General features: G+C 36.3%; 2 protein-coding genes across 2 annotated transcripts in view; one reads left to right on the top strand and one right to left on the bottom strand.

Annotated features, from left to right (window-relative positions):
- GPATCH2 (G-patch domain containing 2) overlaps positions 1 to 363 on the bottom strand; it is a 119,053-nt gene extending 118,690 nt beyond the window's left edge. Inside the window, exon 1 of the mRNA XM_009096395.4 lies at positions 146 to 363. Coding sequence (XP_009094643.3) covers positions 146 to 201 — 56 coding nt within the window. The 5' untranslated portion in view covers positions 202 to 363. The remainder of the gene's footprint in view (positions 1 to 145) is intronic.
- A 219-nt stretch (positions 364 to 582) lies between these two features.
- The window catches only part of SPATA17 (spermatogenesis associated 17), an 86,313-nt gene continuing 59,828 nt past the window's right edge, over positions 583 to 27,067 (top strand). The window contains exons 1-5 of the mRNA XM_018921252.3: positions 583 to 698; positions 4,355 to 4,444; positions 6,627 to 6,708; positions 12,388 to 12,438; positions 18,120 to 18,223. Of these exons, the coding sequence (XP_018776797.3) occupies positions 592 to 698; positions 4,355 to 4,444; positions 6,627 to 6,708; positions 12,388 to 12,438; positions 18,120 to 18,223 (434 nt within the window). The 5' untranslated portion in view covers positions 583 to 591. The remainder of the gene's footprint in view (positions 699 to 4,354; positions 4,445 to 6,626; positions 6,709 to 12,387; positions 12,439 to 18,119; positions 18,224 to 27,067) is intronic.

Here is a 27,067-nt window from a genome sequence, read left to right as displayed (position 1 = left end):
GAGGCCCGGCCGAGCGGAGCCACCACTCGTCCCCACGTTCCCACGCCCCGGCCGTGGCGCGGAGATGGTGTCGGGACCCCCTCCCGCAGAGAGCGGCCCCGCGGCCGGGCAGGGGCGGCGGACACGCGTGTCTCCCCGGGCTTACCAGCTCTTCCTCGCCGCCTGAGCTCGGGTCGGGGTAGGTTCAGCGACCCGGAACATGAACCCGGCGCCTCCCCCGGCCGCTCCCCGAGGAGGCTGGCGCCGCTTCGCAGAGATTGAGCGAGGGGAGGTGGGTGGGAGCCGAGGGCAGGAGGGCTCGGGCCGGGCGGGGAGGGCGCGGGCGGCCAGCGCTGCTCCTCAGTCCCCCATGATGAGAGCCCGGAAGCAGCCGCGGCACCGGAGGAAGCCGGACGCGACCACCTCGCCTCTTCCTTTCCCTCTCCCGGCCGCTGCCCGGGGACGCCGCGTGTCCTCCAGCACCCCCGCCTCGGGTTCGGTGAAGCCCCGCGGAGCTGCCGCTGCCCCCGGAGCACTGCCCGTGCCGGGCTGCGGGGCCGCCGGTAGCAGCGACACCCCCGCGCTCGAGCGCACTGGACCGGTCCCGTTGCCATGGCGGCAGCGTCCTGCGGGCGGGAGGAGGGAGCGAGCATGGCCGCCCTGGCCAGGCTTCATGAGAGGCTGGCGGGACTCCGAGAGGAGTATTTCCTTACGAACAGGTACTTGGGCCGTGCTGGTGGTGGAGCGGGATGCACCGCCTTATGCTGGGCTGGGGCGGAGGGGTCCCGCTCTCCGCCGGCAACGAGATGGAGTCAGCCCCGCTGGAAACTGTCCGGTTCTGGGCTCCTCAGTACGAGGGAGACACGGAGCTCCTGGAGAAGGTCCCGTGGAAGGCTATGAAGATGATTAAGGAACTGGAGCATCCCTCTTACGAGGAAAGGCTGAGGGAGCTGGGCCTGTTGAGTCTCGAAAAGAGACGAGTGAAAGAGAACCCCATCCTGTCTGTAAGTTTGTGAAGGGAGAGTGAGGAGGACGGACCAGGCTCTTCTCGGCGGTGCCAAGCAGTAGGACAAATGGCAATGGGTAGAAACTGGATGCACTGCTAGTTCAGTCTAAATATGAGTAAGAACTTTATCGTACAGGTGACCAAACACTGGAACAGGTTGACCACAGAGAGTAGAGTCTTCCTCACTGGAAATATTCACGAACCGTCTGGACACAATCCTGTGCCCTGTGCTCTGGGATGACCCTGTTTGATCAGGGGGTTGGACCAGATGACTGTGGCTCCTCCCAGCCTGACCCACTCTGTGATGATACTATTCAGGGAAACTATTTAGCTTTAAAATCCCTCCCGAGAGCACCAACCCATTGCCTTTTCCCCAATATTTCCACAGTGATCTGATGAGACCTGGTGGCCGCAGCGCAGCGTCTTTAAGGGGCCCTTATATACACAGAAAATTCTGAGTGTCTCACTCTTCCCCCGCCCCCTGATAGTTTTGAGGGAAAAGGAGCCTCTGTAAACTCCTGAAGCCTCCTGCTGAGCCTCGCAAGGCCCGCCCTGTCCCGCCTCGGGAGCCGACCTCCTTTCTTCGGTCCCGCCCTAGAGGTGCAGTTCTTCCCTGAGCGTCCCTGGAGATGCGCCACGCCAGCGCTGAGTCCCTGCTCTCCTGGCTCACATCTGCGACTGTGCCTGGACATTTGTCCTCTTGCAAAGACACTACTTATTTTTTAATATAAAAAAAAATATTTTTTTTAAAGTTAATTGAAAGAGATCAGATCTGTTACCCTTGTCCTCACCAACTGGGATGGTTTGTTCCGAGTTTTCTGACTCCCAGAATGGTGGTGGCCAACTTTTCCCAGACCAGATTCTTGGAAATTGAAAGTTGTAAGACTTACTTAAATATTGCCGAGATTTGTCCTATAAATCCTTTTATTCAGCTGTGCTGTTCCTGTATCTGTAATGAAAAAGCTCAAACATAAAAAAACACCAAACATGTTTAGCACAGTTGTGGGTTTTTTCCTTCAGTAATCACAAATAATTTATTTTTGAATCTAATTACAACATCATTAGCATGAATAACAAAGCTCCTGAACATCACTAAAGTTACATAGATCAAGTCCTGCCTGCATGTACAGTGTTGTGGTTTTCTGTTCTTTGCCTGAACTTTCACTTATACTGTTGTGGCTGTACACACAGCAGTTCTGTTCACTAAAAAAACGTCTGTTGCAGCAGGCTATACTTGTATTTCACATATTTCAGGTTAGAAAGAGCAGTCTGAGCCTGACTTGGAAATCCATTGGAGGGCAGCATGCTTGTTGTTTGGGGATTTCTTTTTTGGCAGAGCTCTCCAAAAATGAATTGTTTCCCTTTTAAGAATGGGCTACAATCTGTTTCAGAAAATTCAGATTTGCAGCTGGGAATGTAAATGAGAGGATTCAAAGAGTCCAGCACAACAACGTTTTTCTGATCTTAATAACATTCCTGTTGTACTTTATGCAGAACTCTGTTTATGTGAGAGGTGTGAGGTGTCTTAACATGGCTTTTTAGGGAAAGCATCTTTCTAGGGAAGAACTTGCCCAATGATGCCACAGTGCAAGAATACCATAAGCCTGCATTTTGAGAAATATCCTTAGCATAAGGATAAGAATATACAGGATCCATTAATTCATTCTTTTAAGTGTTACACAATTTTATCACTCTACTGATTCAAGAACCTGCTTTTATTTACTGTAGTATCTATATGTCAGGTGCTTGAGTAGGCCTTTTTAACTTGCAGTACAGCCTTTGTGAAGTATCCGTGCCTCTCAAGAGCTTAATTCTAGCAGTATGACAACTGGGCAATCTGATAAAAAAGGCAGATACCTGCTTGAGAAACTTACACCTCGAAACACTTCTGCTGGCAAGGGCAGCTGAGAGTGTTTGTGGAGCTATCCTGTGAGAAAAACAACTCTTTTGCTGGTTTGCTTCAATAAACTTTACAAGGACTTCTCTCCCGTCCTGGCCAGGCAAGATTGAATGCCAATTAGGAAAAATCTGTCAGGGAATAAGAGAGGATAAGGCTTCTGCTCTTCTAAGATTCCTACACTCTTGTCACTGCCAAGTGGGTAGGACTGGGTTTGGAGCTGGCACCTCTGACATGGCCAGTCCCATATCCCCCTCATTTCCAAGATGTACTTGTGGCTGCCTGTCCAAGGCTAAATCGCTCATACCCTTTTGATCAGAATAATTTTCCTCTAAGGAAATGTATTCTACAGGTGTTTGCTTCCTGTTGAAGACTAGGAAGCTGCACAGGAAAGGATCAAGAAAACTCTCTAGCCAGTTTTGAAAACTGTCCATTTTTAGGTAAAAAACTTGTTTCCCAGATTTTTCAGGCACTGAGAATGTCTGAGGCACATCAGATAGTGAAAATTTGTGCCCATGTAATGTGATTTGAGAGCAAATGCTGCACCAGATGACATAAAATGAGCAGAGCTAATGTTTCTTGATCTCTGGTTGTAAATCTGCAATTCATTTCATTTTCAGATGTATAATGAGGATAATCCTAATTTATCATATAAACAATAATCTTGTTTGTATTTACTGAGGCTGTTAATGTTGACATGAAACTTTCTTAGAAGAGCTGATTAAGAAAACTAACTAATAGTAACCTGAATGTTATTTTTCATCAGGTGTAACAAATTAAAGAATTTGGTGACTACATTCCTAATAAAAATGGGAAAGAATAAAAATCAATGAAAATTAAAATTTTATTTAAAGTTCAAAGACTTGTTAGTTACTGACATTTTGAAACAAACAAACGAAGAATAAAATCTACAGGAGATCTCATAGCTGAGTTCTACCCCTCAGCATTGAAACTCATCATGGGAGCAATTTCTTCTGGAACTCTGAAAAGTCTCTTCCAGACTAACAATATGTTTCTTTAATCTCTTTTAGTTTCATGGTCTTCCTTACATGACTTTTTTTTTTTTTTTAACTTTGTCACAAACACTGTAGATTTGCAATTTTATACAGTTACATGATTTTTATTGTAACTCAGGCCTAATTATCATTAAAGCATTATCCACATATTTCACCTACAATGAAAGAAGTCCATGTGACATGTTGACAGGTATCTAAGTATTGTATGGGAATAAGAAATACCCACTCCCAAAATTTACATCCTCTACGAGCTGCAATATTCTTTGTTACCTGCATACTATGTAACTATTGTAAATAAAATTTATCTGCACTAGCACTGAATTGTGTAGAATTAAAAGTGAAAAACCTGGTGAAAAGGATCCCAAGCTGCAACAATAAAACATATTTAGAAAAAAAATTTTGCTTTGGTTCTACCTTACCATGCTGAGAAATATTACTACTTTTATATTTTTTCAGAGCTATAGATGAAGAGAGAAAAGCAAAATACAAAGCTGCTGTCAAGATCCAACGCTGGTTTCGAGCATGCCGTGTCCGAGCCTATCTGAGGTAGTATATCAAGCCTATCTTAATCCATGTTTCAGCATTGAATTTTTCCTCAAAATTTCTCATGGTATTACTCGATTTTAATAAAATCGGAGTATTTTGAAAAAAAAAAAAAAAGCAAAACTGTTACCCAGTTTTTCAACAGAATTAAATATATTCTGTGTCATTGTAAGAAATAACAATTTTTTGACTTTTAGAACTGTATATAATTAAAAAGTCATGATGCTAGAAAGCATGGAAATTATCTTCAGAATACATACACAGTATTGTTTAAGAAATCTTGTTATGAGTGGGAGAAAAAGAAATAACTAGATGTCCCTTGGATATGCTGTTTCAGAGACTTTTCATGTAGGAACATAGAATATCCTGAGTTGCAAGGGCCCACAAGTGTCTTCAAAGTCCAGCTACTGGCCCTTCACAGGACAATCCCAAGAGTCATACCATGTGCATGAGAGCAGTGTCCAAATGCTTTTTGAACTCTGGCAGAATTGTGCTGTGACCACTTCTCTGGGAAGCCTGTTCCAGTGCCCAACCACCCTCTGAGTGAAAAACTTTTTCTAATATCCTACATAAATCTTCCTAATACGGCTTCAGTCCACTCCCTCCTTGTCACTGGTCACCAGAGAGAAATCAGTGCCTGCCTCTCTGCTTCCACTTGTGAGGAAGGTGTGGACTGCACTGGTCCCTCCTCAGTCTCCTTCAGGTTGAGCAGAAGTGACCTCAGCCACTCCTCGTGTGGCTTCACCTCGTGTGGCCTTTCACCAGCTTTGTTCTGGGAAATGCTGTATCAACGCTGGACTTGATCTTGGAGGTAGTTTCCAACCTTAGTGATTCTATGATTTTATAAGATTGTTACAGATTTCCTGGAAACTGTGGTTGGCCCATTCTCCCAGAAAGCCCTCTTCCATTTTTTATGTCATAAGCCCAGCTGGCCAAACTTATCTGCTCAAACTTCTCTATCTTCATAAAACAGGGTGGTTGAGGGATAGGGATTGTTACATCTTCTAGTTTGACCTCTTGCCTGTTGGAATTAATTGTACATCATCCAGACCTACTGTATGAAACTAAAGAATTATTAGCTTAAATAACATTTGCTACTTAATGGCCAATATTTCCCTCATAGGAAGATAGGCTGCAATCATTATGTGCACTTAGAAAAATGTACTTCAGCTGCATCAAAGGAGGTTCAGATGAGATATTAGAAAAAAAATTTCAATAGAAGAATTATTAGGCATTGGAATGAGTTACCTGGGAAGATGGCAGAGTCACTATCTCCTGAAGTTCAAGATGTGTCTGAATATGGCACTTGGGAATATGATTTTGGGGTGATTATGGTGCTGTTGGGTGGACAATTGGACGAGATCATCTTGAAAGTTTCTTCCAACCTTGATTTATTCTATAATTTTGTGATTGTCTCTGGCTTACTTAGTACCACAGGTTCAATGTTGCCAATTCTCAGTGTTCTGAATTACCCAAAGAATGCCTTCACTGAGTGGAGTGCAGGCTTATAAGTTTGACGTTCATAGTTAGCTGGTATGAATGATCCCTCGTACAGCTTTTTCTATTTCCAAAAGTGATGATTCAATAATTTTCTGCAAAAATTTATGTGACATCAGTTATGAATTTTTTAGTAGCAACATGTATGTCTATATATTAATTAATTAAGGACAAAGTAAACTTTCACAATTAAGCTAGGTGTAATTTTATAAAAGCAAAAAGGTGTCTAAAAGTGAAAAAAGTATCTAAAAATTCAACTGTCAGCAGGTTTTGTCAAATAGTTAAAAATAGTATAGCTGTGAAAATGTTGCATGTGATAGAAAAAAATCTGAACTGGTCAGATTTGTTGGTTAAAACCATGAAAATGAAATAACTCATTATTCAAATTAAATTTGTAAGGCTTTTTCATTAACCTTTTCTAATAGTATACAGGTAAGTTTGCAGTAACCCATGTTTTCCATAAACAAAAGTATGGGTGTATGAATAAATATATGTACATAATGGTCTATATGTGTGTTTGTGCATATGTATATATGTGTATGTATATATTTACATGTATTACATAAAGTATGCTGGTAGTGGTCATTTGTATGATGCATAATACACTGTATGTTATTTTTATTATTATAAAAGTTAATAGGTCTGAAGTCTGAAAAACTAATTACTTTGTTAATATGTTCCATTTTAGATATCTGAGCAAAATGGCTATTTTGATACAGAAGCGGTGGAGAGGTTATCTAAGAAGAAAATACTTCAGAGAAGTAGTGGAGGTAGAAAAGTTCTTTTTAAAATTTTGTTCGGTTTTTTGTAGAATACATATGAATAATTCATTCACTCATCATGAAATTAAAAAGCTGAAACTCCATCTTTTATACACACAGACACACTCTTTACTGCAATGAAAAGCACCATTAATTTCAGCAAGTGTACTCTTAACAGTTAAGTTAAGTCAGTGTTTAAGTGTTTGCAGCTCTGGAGTATTGGTCCCCAAACCAGCAATGAGGTCTGCTCATGCAGAAGTCTGCCCACATGATGCTAATTGCACAACTGGGGCTTTACAAGATGCTGCTTATTTTTTTTCCTTTGTTTTTTTCTTCTTTTTTTTTTTTTTTTTCTCCTGACAGGACTTTTAATTTTGAAAATAAAACCAGCCAATGTGTCTACACATTGCTATTTTATGTTTTAGTGGTTTAAATTTCTTACTTAATGAACCTAGAAGTATTTGAGGTTTGGCCTTAAGGCACACAGCAGATCATAGTCAATCTAATTCCTGTGATGGACCTGAAGAGAGTGAATGTGTGTGATAGCAGACAAGCTAAAACCTCTGCTATCAGCTTTAGGGGACTAAGAAGAAAATAATTTAACATAAAATATGTTATTTACTTCATTAATTTATCAATTTATGATAATGTTTTACAATACTGTTAAACCTGTTAGTCATTTATTCTTGATTAATTTTGTTAAATTACTGCTTTTAAGTCAAAACAGATGATTAAAGAAGTAAAAAAAGAGCTAAAATAAACCATATATTACCAACCAAAGTTCATACTCCATACCAAACTAAGTTTCCAAGTATCAGGACTCGTGTACCTGAAAGAACATTTATTTTTTCCCCAAGTCTATCAATAATCTATGTAAACATTTTCTCTCTTCCGACTTATTAACTGGCTTAACTAATAAATGATGAGGCATCCTTTCAGTCTGTGGTTTTCACTCATCTTCTAAAAGTAATTCTTGAATACAGAGCAGATAGCTGCATGGTTGCATTGGGTTCTGTTTTGAAAAAAGTAGGACTTCAGCTGAATATTATTCCTGAGTATAAGGAAGGTTTGTTTAATCTAGGGAAGCTTCTGTAGAAGAGAGGCATGATAATCTATATTAAAATTTGTTAATGAAAAGAAAGGATCTGTGCAGTCACTGGGCAAAGGAAGGAAAAAATCAGTGTGATCAAACAGATTGCCTGTAATCACAGACCTGAGAGACCTAACATCATAAAGCTCTCCTCAGCTTTCTGTTCTTGAATATAATTTTGAAAAGTAAAAATAAGTCTTAATTCAATAAAGTCTTATGAATATTTAGGTCTTCAAACAGACATAAGTGAAATTCTTGCCAAATCTGAAGTCCATGGAACAATGTAGGACAAAAAATTCTGCAGTGTAATACTCACATTCTAAATCAGTGTGAATTCTAAATCAGATTAATTAATTTAGTTTTTGGATTCCAGTACTTATCCAGTGCTCGCCAGGGCTCTAGAGCAAGAGAATGTCATTAGAAAGCTTACAAATTTTACAGCAATCAGCACAGGAAATGATCTTTCCCCCTCAAACACTACGTGTTGTTTTTGCTATCACTTTGATTGGAGAAGACTAAATAGAACAGCTTGCTTGGAAGCCAACCTGAGTACCACACAGGTATGAGATAAAAAGGCACCTTCTACTCCCTTTGGACTGCTATATTCATTGTGTTTTGGGGTGGACTTAAATATAAAGTGTGAATTAATACCTTATATTTTTTGTTTTACTATCTTTACTCAATTAACGGCTGAACTTGGAATCTGTAAAAAGCAAAATCTCAGCAGCTTAACATAACTTCCAAGTTAAAGGATCAGGCAATGTTTGCACTGAAATTTTACTAGTAACTGTTGTAATGACTCCTGACTGTGAAAGACAATGTTGCATTTGGCATGATAGTTCCTTAAATACACTGGTCACTTTAAAATTTGTCTGCTAATAATGATTGGATTGGTATCTGCTGCCAGCAAACAAGGCAAAGCATATGCACAAAATACCCATGATTGCTTGATAATAAATAATTTTAATGATTGTATTCAAAATTGTGAAATGTGAATGGTACCGGTGCGGAAAATAACAAAGGCAGAGGCTCATCAGATTGGCTGTCCATATGTGCATCACCACTAGTATTTCATTTGCTTTTCCTCTAGTGCCTCTTCCTTTCATTGTTAAGAGATATATTTGGTAAAAAAAACCTAAAAAATCTTGCCACTATTGATGGCATTTATATGATTAAAGTTATGTGCCTTTCTATTCTAAATATAAGCAATTTCATATAAAGCTTTGTTTCCTGATTAATCTCAAGATAAAATTAAGGACTGCTCTCCTACAGTTTTCTTAATAACTTGGTTACATTGATTGTGTTGGATTCTGAAAGTTTGCATGACCTGCAGGAAGGTGTGAATTTTAGAACTAGGCAAACACCAGAACATGAACAAACTATGCATGATTGTTTCTTTATTACTATTTTCTCAAAGCCAAGGAATCATTTTCTAAAGCAAGGGGAATTGTTACATTTCATTATTATATGAGGCTGGTATGCATGATGGCCATATTTTCAGTTTACTTTGGAAAGAGATGCAGTTGGGAAAAGTGAGTATTTTAGGTTATATAGTTTGACACCAACCTAAGTGATTTAGCTTCAACAGCCAGTTTTAAATAGTTCCAGTCCAATAGGAATCAGGCAAGTACCTATTTGCTCTGCAAAATTCCCCAAAATACACAATGTCCACATTGCAATTTAGACCATGTGTAGCTTCCTTCTCTCAACCTCGATCTCACTCGCAAACTCAGTCAGATCCCTGGTTCTTCAAATTCTTTGAAATTGTCATTTTGTATTAACTCTTTAAAGCAAAAGAAGACACCAGTCAGAGCCCATTCATAGATGATCAAGCATGTTTTTAAATACAAAATGAGAAAGTATACAAGTAAAGTATATTCAGGGCTTCAAATATGTTTGAAAACCTACACTTAAGGTAAGCTGGTAGGAAGGCCTGTATATTAATGTCAGAATTCATGACAAAGACAAAAACATCCTGCCTCAGAAGTAGAGGTGGCACATGGATGAGATGGGAATGTAATTCTTTCCAGAGATTCAACCTGGCAGTGTCGTATTTGAATTGGCACTTAGTGAAAAATGAGGGGCAATCCATTTGGGCATGTGCTGAACTGCATGAAATTCTACTTAAATATAAGAAAATTGTCTTCTGGACAAACAGGCCCCAGTTCTGGAAAGAATCTTTTGCTTATTAGGAGAGCACATAAATGTAGGCTTGGGTTGAAGTTCTAAATTATGACACGTTTTTTGTGAATAGCAATGAACACCTTCTCCATCATTTTCAAATCAGGATTAGAAAACAGAGGGCAAATACATTTCCAAAAGAACCTAGATGTTGACAGAGCCTTTGGCTTTTGGTGCAAGAATAAAGTTGAAGGACGGTTGCATGAGCAGTTCTGCATTGGAGAGACTTGTGATTGAGAGCAAGAGTGGAGTAAAAGCAGGATTGTGAAACTTCCTTCTTGCTTTGGGTGACCCTCTTAAGTGCTGGTAGCATAAGGCCTGGATTCCTCACACCTTAGTGGGGTGTGCAAGATAGACCTTAGTTTCCATTGACTGATTTTGTAAATAGTAGACAGAGTTCTTCAATACTTGGCCAAGCTCAGAGTCAAAGTGGTCCCACATTGTCTCTCAGTGTGGATGATATAAAGAGCATTAATGATGTGAGGTGTCCAATTTATTATGTTCCTCAGTGAAATGGGATGCATTCAGATCTAAGTGCTCACAGCTTCTAAATATGAGAAGAATAAACAAAAAGGTGTCAAATTGTTAAGTTAAATCACTGATGGACAGAAATCTGATGAATGTTTTTAAACTTAGGAACATTTTAAAACATGTTTTATCCATTAAAACATATTTTATCTATTTGGTGGTGTGCTAACTCTTATGTTCCCTTCCAAAGAAAGAAAAGATGAACTACAACCCAAAATTGTATCAATTTAATCAAGCAGTTTAGGGATATACTTAAGTCAGGCAACTATTATTTCAGTCCATTATTAGCTATCTACAGTTAGTATCACTCAGTAAATATGGGGAATAAAGGGGAGAGAGACAGTCCTTTATTTATTCTAATTTGTACATTTGGGGTAGATTTTTCCTTTTATATATATATATATATATTTATATATTATTATATATATATATATATATATATATATATATATATACATATACACACACACACATATATATATATATATATATACACACACACATATATATATATGTATATGTATATATCTATGTGTATGTATGCACATCCACACATACGCGTGAAACTTCTTTGAACTTTAACAATTCTGCAATTTTCTTTCATATAAGAAATATCTTTTGTACTGTTTCCATTATTAGTAGATTGATATGATATTAAAGTGAGCATTTAAAATGCACCTTAATTAAACTGCAGGAATTATGCCTTGCTTAATGTAATGAAGAAAGAGAATTTAAAATGAAGTAGCATCATTGTGTTCATTTGTAAATAACATATTGCAGCCAACTGTTTCTTAATTGCCCAGACTGTTGATAAATAATCCAGTCCTGCTGCTCTCCACAGACAATTTGCTTTGGATCAGACTAGGCAATTCAAATAACACTAATTACAGTGAAACCCTTTTATAGTGAATTCCTGTTTGCCATGGGGGAGAAAATCACTATATCAGGGGAAAGCACTTTTGCCTTTGATTTGTGTCTAAAACATGAGAAACACATAAAAGCTGCATGTTGTGCTAAATAAAGGACATACTCTTGCATTCAAAGTACTTATATTTTACTTTTTATGATACAATTGTGAATTATGTTCATTTTGCATTTGTAATTAGAGGGCGGAACAGATGTGAAAGCTTAGTTTAAAGTGATGTATCCATTAAAATAACCTATGCTGCCAAGTGATTGCTTAGTATAATAGGGGATTTGTTCACTATAAGAGGAATTCTACTTTATTGGAAGGAAACCAGGACTTCAGGAAATGTTTTTTATATCAGGGGATTCACTGTAACATGGTATCATTGTATTTATGATTTTATGATGCTAAAATGCATATTAAGTGAAACAAAATTCCCAACGATTACTCAGGAGGCAGCTAAGTACATAACATTTAGTACAGATGGTTGGAAAGCACAATTTTGCTCCATCACTGCATCCGTATCCTTGAACGATTTCAACTGAAGACAGCATTTCTCTGAATTTTTCATTAAACCAGACATCTTGAAATATGAATTCCTTTTATGTTTCTGTGAGTTTTGGCTAAAAGAACCCCAGTGAATAAATCATACAATACTACATGTCACCAGCACTTGTGAATATTTCTGCTTTGTTATTCTACTCTCAGTAGAGCACCATTGATTATCAAACTCAGCGGAGAGCATTTTATGATCATATATCTCCATTAGCTCCTAGTTTGACTACCATAGATTTTTCTAGTTAAGCCTGCATTATGTATTAGGAAGCCTATCTCTTCAATACAAAGTTTGATTTTATTCTCTCTTAGCCTAGAACTCTTATTATGTATTATGTATAAAGATTCTTATCTTTTATATGTAAAAATAGCAGGACTGTCTTTGTGTAACTGAAATATGTGCCATCTTTTTTTTTTTTATTCACAGAGAGCATATTTTATTAAGAAGCAGAAATTCTACAATGAAATGGCTGTCAGGGTAAATATTTCTTCACTTGTTAAACAAATGAAAAGTCAATTGTGCTCCGAATTTGCTTTTAATAAAATGAGCAAAGCAGAATAATATACACTTGATTGATATGCTGATGGCAACAGCAGGAAATAGTACATAGTTAAAAATTAAAGTTTCACTGAGTAGTCAGGGTTGTATTTAAAACTATAGCTGAATTTGAGGTACCTGAATGTGTCTTGCCCCATTTAAATGTCCATTGCACCCTATAATGTATGATACTGATAAAACCCCCAAACATTCTATCTGCCAGTGTTCTTACAAATGTAAGAACATTTGTTCTGCAAAAGTAGTCATATATTTGCAATTCTGACAAACTAAAGGGCTTTTAAGCTTGTTGATGTGGCTGTGCTTTTTCTCTTGTTAGCGTGGCTGTTCTCTTTTTCTTTTGGCATTTGCTGTATCGGATCTCAAGAGTTAGAGAACACAAGACAATTTCATTGTTTAAACGCAGAGGTGGAAGTGAACTGATCTCATTGATGATATTAAGAGTGAATTTTGCTAGATGAAGAAGTGTATAAACAGATCATGAACTTCAATGAATCTACAGCAAATGAAGTTTGTTGTGGATGAAACTGGAAAACATATTTAACTAGAAACTAGCTCTTTTTTCCTGAATTTTGAAACTGTGCTTAAACAAATATGCAAAACAAATTTGGGGAAAACATAAAATAATTTTTGTGATTAAGTCTTTTTATGTTGCTTATTTCTTTCATTTTGTGATATAAAACTGCTTTACTTTAGAAACCTGTATGTTTTTAAGCCAGGCACCTTACCTTTTGAATTCTACCAAATGTAGGAATATGGTGACAATGGAGATTAACCCAGAGATTAATGCAGGGAAACTTGTGTAGAGTAAGAAGATTCTCAGAATGGATTTTAATTTTGTGGCCTCTCTGAGTCTGGAATGACTCAGAGTCAAGACCTGTACTTATCATGTGATTTGCTTAGTTCTAGCTCTCTCAAAGGCACAAAGTAAAATCTTACATTTGGTGCATGTTAAACAACTGAAGGTGTTTAACAGCAGTTTAATACCTCACAAATGTACCTTTTTGTTGTTGTTATAGTTCATTCCTTACTTAGCTAGTTTGAAAGTATTCCGCAGTGGATAAATGCTATTTACTCATGCAGCTGAGATCAGTGAGAAAACATAAAATGTAAGCCAGCTCTTAAAAGTTGCCTCTGTACTTCCAGAAGATATTTGAAGACCAAATTTCAGAGGTAATTATGTATTCTAGTCAAATGGAGTTTTGCATTTGGTCTTTCATTTTTAAAAGTAATTGAATGTGTTCCAATTCATTTGTAATGGAAATATAATGTTGAATCATTAGGTGATATAAATCTTCAAAGTACCATTTTTTCAGTCATGTCCTTTTCTTTAATGGAAATTTAAATCAGTAGAAAACAATAGAACAGATCTTTATTTAGTTGCAAATGTCAGAATCTGATTCTCCTCTGTCTAAATCTTGTGCAGCCATATCTGCAGAGGAGACTTTAAATACTACCAACACTGAATGCTTTTGTGGTTTTTTTCTGTCCAGTGTTTCTTGAAGAGCTAACCAAGGTCCAATAGCAAGTCAGGCCTGTTGCATTTCTGCACAGATCATGTGTGCTCAAACTTCAGGCTTCCTAAGCCAACAGTTCCTTATATTCACTCATCATGAGCTTGATTAATGATTAATGTAACTCAGTGTTCCAAAAATATAACAATAACTGTGTATGTTTTTCTATTTAACCACTTTGTTTTGTCTCATGGTATTATTAACTATTTATCTCAGTTTGTAGTCACTCTTTAGAAAGGCACTTCAATTTTGGCATTTGAAGTATCGAGGGCATACACATGCTTATAGTTATGAGGCCAGTCTACATATCTTGTCCTTCTGGATTGCATTTGGTAATCAGAGCTATCAGTTTAACCTCTTAAAATTAAATCAGAGATCTTGTTTAAATCAGTTTCAGTTTTGAGGCAAAATATGATTGTCTCTCTTAAAAGACTTAATGTTCCTATAAATTTTCAGCAACAAAAGTAATCCTATGGCAAAAAAAAATTCCACGAGCAGATGGCTTTTGATATATCAAGGTTTTGCCATTTGTTTTAGTGCTTAAAATAAACATTATTTATAAGACTACTTACATTTTGATGTTACTTAATGAGGAATATGCATCATTGATTTGACTAGCTTAAGAGGTCATTTAGAACTTGCCCGTTAACAAGCTGTAATCTGCTGAGCACACAATGACTTTGTTTAAAATTATCTGTTCAGTGCTGATCAATGACAATAATTGTTTTGTACCAATCACTGTTGAAACTTGCTAATTACTTTGAAGGGCATACACACACTTGTCTGTTCTTTTTCAAGAATTTTTAAAATGTTCACCTTGGAATGAAAAAAAAATGCAGTCATAACATTTTACTTTTTTATGAAAGCAAACATTTAGAAATTCCTCATTGAAAAGATGAGTATCATCAGAAGCTTTTTTAAAAATGGTCCTTCCTAAAAAGATTAATCTTCAGTTTTGGGATCACGGACATATGGTATTAGGGAAACAGAAATCAGGCGTAGAATAAATAATCTGAGACACAATGCAGTTTTTCTTACTTAGGTTTCATTCAGTTGAAATCAGTGAGTTCATTCTAAACAGAAAGTGGTGTAAATAAAGGTAGAGTGCAGCATTTAACTGGTACACTGAGCCTATTGGAGGTAATTATGGCTTTATACTATTTGAGCCTTTTGTCTTTTAGTTTGAGTTTTGATCCTTTAACCCAGAAATATCCAGTTCTGCATTTATAACTGTGAGGTGAAGACTGTCAGAAAGAGTTTCAAAGGGACTATAATCCTGCATTAATGAGCACATGGCTATATGGGAGCCAAGTTGCTCTTGTTGAGAAATTTTGAAGCCAAACAGAAAAATAAAGCTAAGATCCTTATTCACATGCAAAGGATTTTGCTTAATCCCAGATCTCTGAAGGCATTCTCATTCTCTGCTCTTTCTCTATTCCTTTTTAACCCAATAAGCTTGTGTATGAGAAAGTAGTGTTACAAAGAATATGAAAATTACCATCACATAGTGCAAAGCAACATGTCTGGAACTTTTCTTGCTCCCAGAACTCTTATCTGTTTATATTATAACAATATGTAGGGGTCCAAACACCTTTCACTTAAAAAACCCCCCAAAAAGCTCCAAAAAAACCAAAACCATAAAAACTCAAAACAAAACAAAACAAAAAAACCCCCCCAAAACCAAAAAACCCAGAAAAGCCCAGAAACAAAATTAAACAAAACAACAGCAACAAAAAAAACCCCCAAAAAACCAAAAAAACCCAACCCCCTAAAAAAGCAAACAAATTCAATGACAAACAAATAACAACATGTATGTAAAAAAAATTTCAACTTTTGAAATTTGTTTCAAGTCTTATTTGGGAAGAGAGGAAAATCCATGCTGATGCACAAAGGGGAAATAGAAGAACATTTTAACACTGGAAGTTATTATCTTGTTATTCTTAATAACTAACACATGCCTCAAAGAATTACTGAAAGCTTTTCTGTGATTCTTATTCTCTTGTTAAATTTCGCATAAAAGGATAATTATAACTGTACCCCAAGGTGCCATCAGCTGAGGCCAAATGTTGGTTTTTACTTTGAAGAATAGTGTTTGGGGGTTTGTGAATGCAAAATGCCAAAATATGAAATATTCAGCCCTGCCTTAGTTAGCATCATTTTAGATGGCTCCAGTAAAAGTGGAGGTGGAAAAATTGCATACTTTTGTCAGTTGTCACAGTGGTACAGAATTGGACTGCGTTGGAACTAGTAGGAGTAGAGAGAGTTTTGCCTGTTACTGAAGAGCACTCCCAAGGCTTTATGATAAAGATTCTGAAATTACTGAGTGAAATGGTTACTGATAATCTGGGCAATGGGCAGCTTTTTTTAATTTGCCTTCTTGCTGAATCAAACGCAAAAGCCATGACATTCTTTTCCTTCCCCTTTTATTTTTTTTTTTAAAAAGGTGCTTATTTAGAAAGAGGTAGGCTGAGAAAAAAAGCCAAATAGCACAAACATGAGTTTCACGTCACTTAAAAAATCATCCCTTGGAAAGAGAAAGGTTGGTGTAAAGAAAAAAAAAAAACTTCCTTATAGATACACTGACGTGTATAAGTTCTTGGTAAGTCTGGTACCTAGGAGCCCAGAGGAAAAGGAGAGCTCTTAGTACATTGCAACATTTTACTTTTCTATGCATTTAGATAAGGGGATACAGATGATACTTGCTTCTGGATAGTACAACCTCTCAACTTCTTGCTTTTTAAATGTAGATTCTGCCTTTCACCTGTTATGTCTTTTAAGATTTCAAAGCTATAAAAGTCAAAGAGATGTATGTTGTAGCAAAGGAAGCTACTGCAGACAAGAAGATAGAAACCAGGATATTAAAGTAGAAAAATATTGAGAAAAAAGGAGACAAAATGCAATGAAGGAAGTAAAGAATATTTTGCAGGAAAATCAATAATAAGTTCAAGGATGGAAGGATTTAAATATGGATGAGCTAGACCCTGAGAAGAGAGGAAATATGGTTACTCTGTTTTTCAGATGTAGACATCCAGAGTACACTGACCTCTTATGGCAAGGAGTATCAGGAGCAAGAGCAGCCCTCAGCATGACTGAATAGACCAAGTTACATTTTTCAGCTCTACATAGGCATAGGGATAAATATAATTCACCAAATGGCAGTCCTGCTAGCTTTTTACCTAATTACAGAATAACAAAATCATTTAGGTTATGAAAGGCCTCTAAAATCATTGAGTCCAACCTTTGACTGATCACTACCTTGTCAACTAGACTATGGCACTAAATGCCATGTTCATTTGTTTCTCAAACTCTTTCAGGGATGGTGGCTCCACCACCTCCCTGAGCAGCCCATTCCAATGCTTGATTGTCCATTCTTAATGCTCACTTTGCCATGCCAAAAAGCAGATAGCTGGTAAACTGGTAATGATTTCAGAAATATCATTATTAGAATTTTCAAGTATCAGAAGGTTTAAACACATTTGTTGAAATTAGTTCTTGGGGAAAGTTGGGTAGACTAAGTATTTATTTTCCTCCTCTTTTATTTTTTTCTTTCTCTTTTTTTTTTTTTTCAAATGATGCTTTTTAAAGTGCAACAAAATATTAACCCTTTTTGTTGGAGGATGCTACCTAATTTCTATTCATAATACAACTTTATAACTAGCTACAGATAAGAGCTTTTCTTCAGGTTAGGCTTTCTCTAGGTTAGGCTTTTTCTGCTATGCAAGAGAATAGTATTTCTTTTGATGAGTGAAACTAATGTGGAACAAATAGACATGAATCATTTTACACTAGAGATGAAAGAACTTCAATTTATAAATGAACTTTCCAGAAAGTCTGATTCATTGAGTTCCTGGGAAGGCTTTTATTTAGTTTAGACCATTGCAGAGCGCAAAGGTGAAAGTGTAGCAGTAGATGTTGGTGAAGGAGTCACTCAGTGCTACAGTATGTTACAACCTACACTAATTTCTTCATTGAAACTTATCAGTGCTTCTACTTGCTATCACTTTTAAGGAAAGAGATTCTTGGGATCTAGTATATATGTCTGATATGCATTGATTTGAAATATACTAAGCAAGTATTTATTTCCTCCAGATCCAGAAAACCTGGCGCGGCTATTACGTTCGGAAGAATATCCATAATTTTTATGCTCTGAAGAAATACCTGCAAGGTGTTTCTGTGAAAAACGAGATTGTCAGGTAAAGATAAAAGCTCCATGTGGTAAAGCATTCATTTGCTCTTTTTTTTGTAGAAAGTTTGTGGCACTAATTAAGCTATTTCTTTGACTGTAGATTCCCCTCCATTATCAACTACATATATCGATCAGTTATCATTCTCTTCATCCTGTGCCTATTCATGTTGTACCACATTCTGTTCTCATTTACACTGTTATAAATTCAGAATAATTTCTTTGAATTCATTAGGTGTGCTCTGGGTTTGTACTAGCTTAAGAAAAATGGTTTTGTCTCTTCATCTATGACCTGAATTTGTAGGTTATTATGCCTTAAATAGGGTTTGTTGAACTAGATTGTTTTTCCCCAATATTCACAACCTAACCAAAATTTTCCTTTTATCATTTGTTTTGAATATGGATTATTGACAATGAATGCAAAGGCAAATTTGGGTTTAAGTTTCATGCATGAGCCATACTATGAATATTAATTGGGAAAGATACTGGTGTGGATGCAGTAAAGCAGATCCTTTTCATAGGTATAGAAGAGAACCAATAGCCTGTCAGATTTCCATCAAGAACTTTTCTTGCTCTATCTTCTTACTCTATTTTTCCTATACATCTGTTGTCTTTCCTGCACTTAAGCTGAAACCTCTCTAAAATAGAGGTAATTATTTCCCTCTAGTGGATTTGATATCCTGATCCACGGCCATTACTCAGATAACAGTGGAAACAAACAGATGAAATTCTGGGTGACCATGGTCATTACTCTCTCAGTGTAAATGAAAGCTGTTGGACAGAATCCATGCAGTGTTTGCAATTCAGAACATCTGAGACAAATCTTAGTTTCTCAAGCACAGAAACATAATGGAGTCTAGTAAACCAGTATTTCTAGAAATCTTGTTTAAATCACATGGCAAAGACTGTTACATAAAGCAGCATATGCAAGTTATGCATGAAAAAACCCAGGATTATCCAGCTTCTTTTATGCTGATTAATCATATTATTCTTCCACAGTACAGCTGGTGCTGCATCCTCTTTTTCATAACATTATTTCTTGTGCATTACAGTGTTACCTATAATGAACCACACTGATAGTCACCTACCTCTGATCTCTCATTATTATTCATTTAAGTGTATTCTGTGCAGAAAGGTCACAACTCAGCAAAGCCAGAATTAAACATTCTTAAACAGCTTCGATGGTGTCTTGATCTGAAATCCTTGAAATATTCTCTCTTCTTGAAAAGGTAGAATCCTAGGAAGGCTAGACTAAATCTTGGAAAATAAGTGAAGCCATGACTTCTCTTGTTTAAAATCTATATCACTGGATGAACTGCAAAAACAGAACCTGCTTCTCTGTTCATAATTGTTCTATTGCTCTTCTCCATTCCCTGCCTAAACCTAGACCATGGCTCATAACTTGTTGCTTAGATGGACCTTTGATGTGTGCCAACAAAACAAGATAGCAAGTGGTATTCCTGCTTCACTGTGAGCATGGATTGGTTGGAGCTTTGTGTTTTATTTCCTCACACCCACTATAAATCTCCTCTGGGTATACCTTACTTTGGAAGACTACAAAAATATTTGGTTTTCATTTCTTTGACATACTGATCAAATTACCTAGTATTTAGTTTAGGTTAAGAACCATTGAAAAACCATAGTTCATATGCACTGCATAGATATTTTAACCAAGAAATACTTTTGTGCTCTTTAACAGGTAAGAAGAGCAGTATGACTTAAGGTACATCAAAATCTGTCAAAGCTGGTCTGTGTGAGCTCTTATCTGGCAACTGATATATTGATATTTTGCTAATTTGAGTCCTATATTCCAGAGTTTACAGAAATAGATGTCTTTCAGGTGAAAAAACAATCCATATTTTCAGTTTAAAAAAGTGAAAAATTATTTTTTGAGCTAATTTGGACAAATGGATCTTATTATTGTTTCAATTTTTAAAATGTGTGAGTTGCCAAGTGCAATCAAGAATCACTGCAGTAATCCCTTTACTGGGCTACATTTGAAAACTAATATGTATATCACCTTCAACATTCTTCTTATGAAATCTAACAGATGTTTAGTGAGGATTAGGTGTAGGCCCTCAGCCAAACAGATTTTTCCTGTCATTGGGCTAAGTTGCAGCCAACTACTTTGGCCCCAAGGTGTCCCACTGTGTTTCTTATATGGAATTTTGAGCCAGGTGGAGGAAAGATTCTCCTCATATTTTTTTTAGCCATCACATTGGCTCAGGACAAGTATAACCTCACTGTTCATAAATATTTTTGTATATAAAAATTATTGCAACTGTGCACTGAAAAAACGCAAGGTATTGTCAGAAGAAGAAGGAATGCATTTATGAAATGGCTGGGTTTTATTAAAACATCAACATTATGGAAATTTACTTGTTGATGGACAGAGAGACTGACACACTTGTGCACTCAGATTAGATTGCCTTTGAGTGTTTCACATCTCTAGAACTCCATGAAGCAGCGCCGCGTGGAACATGACATAATGCGCATGGATACGTGAAACTGGCCCCTGCCTCCCACACAAAGAAAGCAGAAGATATTTTTAATTTCAAAAATTTGTTTACAGTTTGTTCTTTTTAGAATTATAATGTAATTCTGAGTTGAACTACACTGTACAGTTCTCTGTCTTACCTATTCTAAGTATCATTGACAGAATTTTTATTTGTCAACACCTATTTAAAATCACATTGCAAGTCCTTCCATCTTTTAGCCTCCAGAGACAGGATTTGTACCTAATTTTCTCCTCTTTCATTACGGAGGAGCCTGTATGAAATCATCCCTCACTTATTTCTAAGAGAAATTTTAGAGGAAGTTCTCATGAAACTATGGTCATTCTGTTAAGTTTCTTGTAAGAATATCTTAAAAGAGTTATTGACCAAAGTTTGTTTTCTTCTCATTCCTTCTTTATACTAATTTTTTTAAAATAAAGGACACTTGTTTTACTAAGTGGTTTTCTCAACTAGTAGCCACATCTTTACCATTCAGCTTTAATACAAACTGTCCTTATTTAATAGCTGCCCTCATTTAGTAGCCAGACCTTTATCATTTGCCTTTAGTGTGAAAACCCCAGGAGAAAGTAAACTTAATAGAAGCTGCCCCAGTTTAAAGCCATAGAGGAATGTAATTAAGTTTAACAGAAATTGATTTAACAGAAATTGAACTAAAATATAATTAAATAAAAATAGTCATATTATGTGTGAGTTTCCACTCACTTAACAGACTGGTTATGGCACTGTTAGACTTAACAGACTTAAGGCACTGCCTTTGCACAAACTGAAGATAATGCTTGGCTTTAGCTCCCAGACTGGCTAAATTCCCCCAGCATTCCTATTACTTCCCACTGCTACAGAACCACTAGGTCTAATGGGTGCTGGTGTCCCCAGTAGAGTCCCTAGGAGTAGTGATGAGAAGTGCTTGAAAGAATCCCTTCAGAGATGAAAAGGAACAAATTTGAACCCTAAACTCTGTCTACATAAGGACATAGTCAGACTCTTAACATTTGTACAGTCTAGCTTCAGTGTAGTGATGAAATGGTTTCATTAGTCCTGAGTTCTCTTTTGCCTAAAATATATAGGAAGTTCTTAATGAAGCAAGTAAGAACCTTGTTCTTAAATATTTATTTTACTATATTGTGTTATTTAGATTTTAGTAATAAATCCTCATCTGTAGCAACCATTTTTTTTAAGCACCAATATACAATGTATTCTATCTCAATATAGATTAGTTGGATGGTTTAATTTATAAATATATGCATGAAAGTAAATTTCATTACTTCTCAGTGCAGTTAGTGTATTTAATTTTAAGGAAAAATACTTTCTTTTGAAACATACTTAAAGCTGCATTTGCCATCTCTAAGAGGTGGCTGAATGTTACAAGGGGAAATATGCCAGAAGCAATTAGCACAGGCTATAACTCCATATGATGCATTAGAATTTTGTTTTATGTGAAACAGTTTCCAGTCCATGATAAGCAAATGGACATCAGTTCACATAAATTAGCATGCTGGTGCCATTATAGCTGAAGAATTTATGGATGATGTCAGTCGCCCAACTGTGTGATTAACTTGCAGTTCTTTGCCTGAGGTTATCTACATACTGGCCTTTAAAAACTATAGTACAGGAACTTTGCTACATGTCAGGCGTGCAAGTAGAGATAAGATTTTGGGATGTATTGTTCCATTTACTGATGAATGATCCCACTTAAATTTTTCCCTAGGCACAGAACTTGGTAAAGAAAGCAGTATCAGAAAACTAACAAAACAGTGGCAAAGTACTGGCATTGAGGTTCTTATGTAATCAAGGCAAGTAGTTCAGCTTTCTTGGCTACTGAAAAAACACTGATTTAAAGGTAGCAAACTAAGGCCTGAGTCTACCTTTAATAAGCATCATAGTTTTTGTAAACATAGTTGAGTTTAGAAACCAGGAATTTCACACACTTTCAGGATCAACACCAAATTCTTTCCATCGTTGGCATTAGTAGTGAGTGGCCTTGCAGAGTATGGCTTTGATCAAAGTTTGACTAGCTGCTCTATGAGCAGATTTAGTTTCACAGCCATCATTAAAACCTCCAGGTCTTCAAGACACGTCAGGGAAATAGATAATACAAAGAGATAAAAATCACTTCTTTGGCAATATGTGTATTCACTAATCATTTGTGCAGCTTGATTTTTTTATAACCCTAATGAAGAGTGAAATTAAAGAGTACTTACATGTTGCTGGTGATCTAATCCAATGTTTAGCTATTCTGTAAATATGCCTGAGAATGCAGTATGGAAAAAAGTAAGATTGTCTATCTTATTCTAGATTACTGTACCATTTCTGAGGTGTATTTTCTAACAGTACTTTGTTTCTTAAAACTTTTGAGGTATAGCTATTTTCCATGGAGTGGGCTTGAAATAAATCATTCTTTGTCACAGTAATATGAGGAGAACTCGCTCAGCGTCCACCTGTCAGTTCGTTTTTGATAATAAGTCCAGGTGCTGGCCATTTTCTCAAGTGTCAAAGTGTTTTGAAGAATGTATATATTGTCTTATAATTCAATTAAAGTGTTCCTCATCATTGACTGCAGAAGCAATTGATTCTGTAGTCTATTTTCAATTAGTGCCAAAACCTTTCAGACAGCTCCTTAGAATTCTTTCAACAGTGAAACCCTCATTTTTGTAATGTTGTCTTTCACTTGATGTTTAATTAACTGCGTTATCTTCAACCCATCTTTTTTTACTTGTATTCAAAGATATGGAGAGGAAATACATTATGCTTTTTAACATACCTGTAATTTGAATTTTCTGGATGTAAACTTACCCTGTCAGCTTTCTCTGTGAGCCTCAGAAAGAGAGACAAGTGCCAAGTATGCTTTCTCATATTTAAATATTAATTTAGATTAATATTTAATTGGATTGGTAGGTCACATAAAATTTAAGACATACATACCTGTTCCAGAGGATTTTAGGCATAACTGCTAGATTTCTAGGAATCTTACAACTGCAGTTTATTAAGGATCCTGGAGTACTTCCGTAGCCAAAAACCTGATGCTGTTAAGATAGGTAAGATATGAAAAATGAGCTTTTGGAGTTGATAATGAAATTGAAATGAAGTGTCTAAAGTTATAGAGCAGTCAATGGCCTGTTTTAACTCCATGGGAAAACACTTTCTGAATACAGTGAGGTTAAGGTAGGAACCATTATGTTTACGCAGGAGGCTGAATTTCCAACATAGATTCAGCTCACCTCCCTCATGAGCTTTATTCTGTTCATGTCTCTCTTGAGCAAGGACTGGAAGCCGTCTTTACCATATTTTTAGCTAGTTCTGTAAACAGTTGAAATTTTGCAGTAAACATGAACACTGTAAGTAACGTAATCAGCTGCTTAGACTGAAGTCTTCAATGACATGAAGGCAAAATTTTCTCATGTATTTTTATATAGCACTAAACACACCATTAGGATCAACAGATGTCATTTATATCCAAAGAAATTTTGTTTTTAATCTAAATACGTAGAAAAAAATCTGAGATCACTGTGTACACTCATTGGACCAAATGGTCTGTGGAGTAGATGATTAGTTTTGATGAATAAAACAGGTGTGACAACACAGTATTGTAAGATAACAATTGTTCTGTACCTGTGAGCTTTGAAGGTGCTGTAGATTTTTTGTTTTGTAAGAGGTCTGTTAGAATTACTGACAGCTCATAAAATATTTTCTGTACATAAAGACTGACTAATCATGGCCTTTTAAACTGTCTCATAGAGACAGACTTCACAGTCTTCTGTTTTGTCTGAAAACGAATCTTCACTGTAAAATAAGTAGAATAGGGGAAGAGGTACAGTTTCCTTAAGCTCTAACATATCATTGACTGTCAGGTAGGTCTTGTTATGCTGTCCATCCTCATTTAACTATCCCACAAGATCTCTTAATGAAGTTAAGCCCCAAGTTCACTCCAGTAATTCTGTGGCAAGAGTTTGTGCAATGTAACAATTCATCACTTGTCAGGAAGGCACTTTTAGTTTATACATTTAATAAGGGCATCCTCTAGCTTGGTTAATTAGAAATGAACAGTTTGCATATTTACTAAATGCGGAGTGTCATTGCCACCACGGCCTATTGCCTACATGAATTATTTCTCTATCTGCAATAAACAGCTGGGTAATTATTACTGCCATAATCAGATAAATTCCCTCTGTAAGGCTTTTCTTACATGGCAATTCTTTGAACTCATCCAAAGCTGAACAAAATTTATGAACTCCAGCAGCTAGACCACTTTTTCATAGTGTAGTGTCCCTGTTCCCTATTTCAAGGACATGTAGACTATCATAAATATTGTGTAAATTAGGAGGATAAATATGATTACCTAAAGATTACATATTAATAAACTTGATTTTCAAAATATAATTTTCAGGTTGTAACTGATTACATTATAGCAGTTCTGGTTTATCTAATTGTGGAGACATGACAGGCCATCTATATATAGGCTATACGAGGTTATCAGGCAAGGGCTCTACCACTTGAAGACTAAAGACTCCTGAAGAAGTATATAAATATTTTTCACATGCCATAGTCACTTCAGCTGTTTAGGTCATTAGAAGTATGACAAATATTTTGTGCCATTTACTCAACTCACTTAAGCAGTTCTATTGTTATTAAAATAAGGTGATTGCTCTTTTTGTTGTGCTATTTTCAGTTTAATAATAAAGCATATAATTTAAATGCATTCATTTAGGTGTTACATAAGAAAATTGAATAATTAATTTATTTGTAGGAGCACCTTATATATAATTATATAACTAAGTTTGCTCTATGCTATCCAAGTGTTCCAGCTCATATGTGAGTTTATCTGTAGGTACATCAGTGACTACTTAATTTACACATGTATTTTCCAGAGCATGCTGTAATGTAGCTTATTTTTGAGGTGACCAAAGAAACAAAAAACAAAACAAAACAAAAAACCAAACCCAAAACCAAAATCAAAATCAAAATCAAAAGGCAGGAATGTTTTTTCCTTAGTTGACACACAACAGCCTATTTGATCTAACATCACTATTTTGTTTTAATCATAATGTAAGATCCTGTGTCTGAGTGCTGCTAGAAAGTTGCCAGTTAATGTTCCTATACCTTATAACTCTTTATCAAACAAGTAGCATTACTCACAATTCAGCAAAATGCTCAGAGATATCAGAATATTAAGGAAGGCCAAACAAAATAAAGTGTTCTTTGGCACTGCTGTACCCAGTGGAAGGCTTTTTAGATTAGACTCCCTTTATCATTTCCCATTTATGTCAGAGAGATAGAAAGTACAGCCGTGAAGACCTTTAAAATGAGCCACACCTCAGTGGTTTTTGTTATTGCAAGTGTGGTGACTATACACTGCTTTTTTCCAAGTTCGTGATTTAGTTTTTGTCTGAGGGTGTGAAGGCACCCTTATTGATCTTTTTTTGACATTTCAGATTTTTTTTCAGTGGAAAATTTCAGTCCTTTGCTTTATATTGGTGTATCCTATAATGTCCCATGAGATATTATAGAATTGCATGAGATGAAAAGCAGTATACACTATCTCATAAGCACATTTTTGTTTTGTTTTAAAGAAAAAGTGTCCAAAATGGAGAAAAAAGGGGATAAAAAAATTGTCTTAGTTGTTTCTTGATTCTCTAAATCATTATAAATAGACTTTTCTGTCATCTAAGAAGAGTTAAGTCTCTGAAGTGGTCACTCAGAGAAGAAAACTGAAAGACTCTTTGTCTTTAATGTTTACAGTCTAGAGAAGTAGTGAGTAATTACAAAAAAGTGGGGGTTTTGTCCTAGTAATAATGAAAACAATGTTATTTGGAATCAGATGATCTTGTCTGACTTCAGATCTATCACCAATATGATGTCTATCAATATTCAATTTATAGCAGTATCTATAAAAAGCCCATTAAGCTTTGACTGAAAAATCTAGTCTTGATTTAATAACATCAATCAAAATAAATCAAAATTTAGTAAATACCCTTTTAATTCTAATCCAGGAGTTAATTACCATTGGTGTTCAATGTATGTCCCATAGTTCCCCACTGAAACAGTTTCATTTTATCTTTGAACCATTACTTCTTGTTATATTTAGCTCTACTAGACTGAAAAGTGTGCTAGACATAAACAACAGAGATCATCGAAAGATGTTGTCTCTGCTTAAAATAATTTTTTTTACCATTTTGGACCGACCTTCAAATGTCCTTTAAAATACTAAGCATCCCAACTCAGCATAGTTATGTTGACTAGGAAATTAAAAGTACATTTTTCTTCTGTCAGTTTATGCATTCATTTGTATGAATGCTTTCTCTCATGTGAAAGAGCTTCTTCGTAGCAATGAATCCTGCTTGAAA

This window comes from Serinus canaria, chromosome 3, assembly GCF_022539315.1.
Source record: "Serinus canaria isolate serCan28SL12 chromosome 3, serCan2020, whole genome shotgun sequence".
NCBI classification, from domain to species: Eukaryota; Metazoa; Chordata; class Aves; order Passeriformes; family Fringillidae; genus Serinus; species Serinus canaria.
This window is presented reverse-complemented; position numbering and strand designations above follow the sequence as displayed.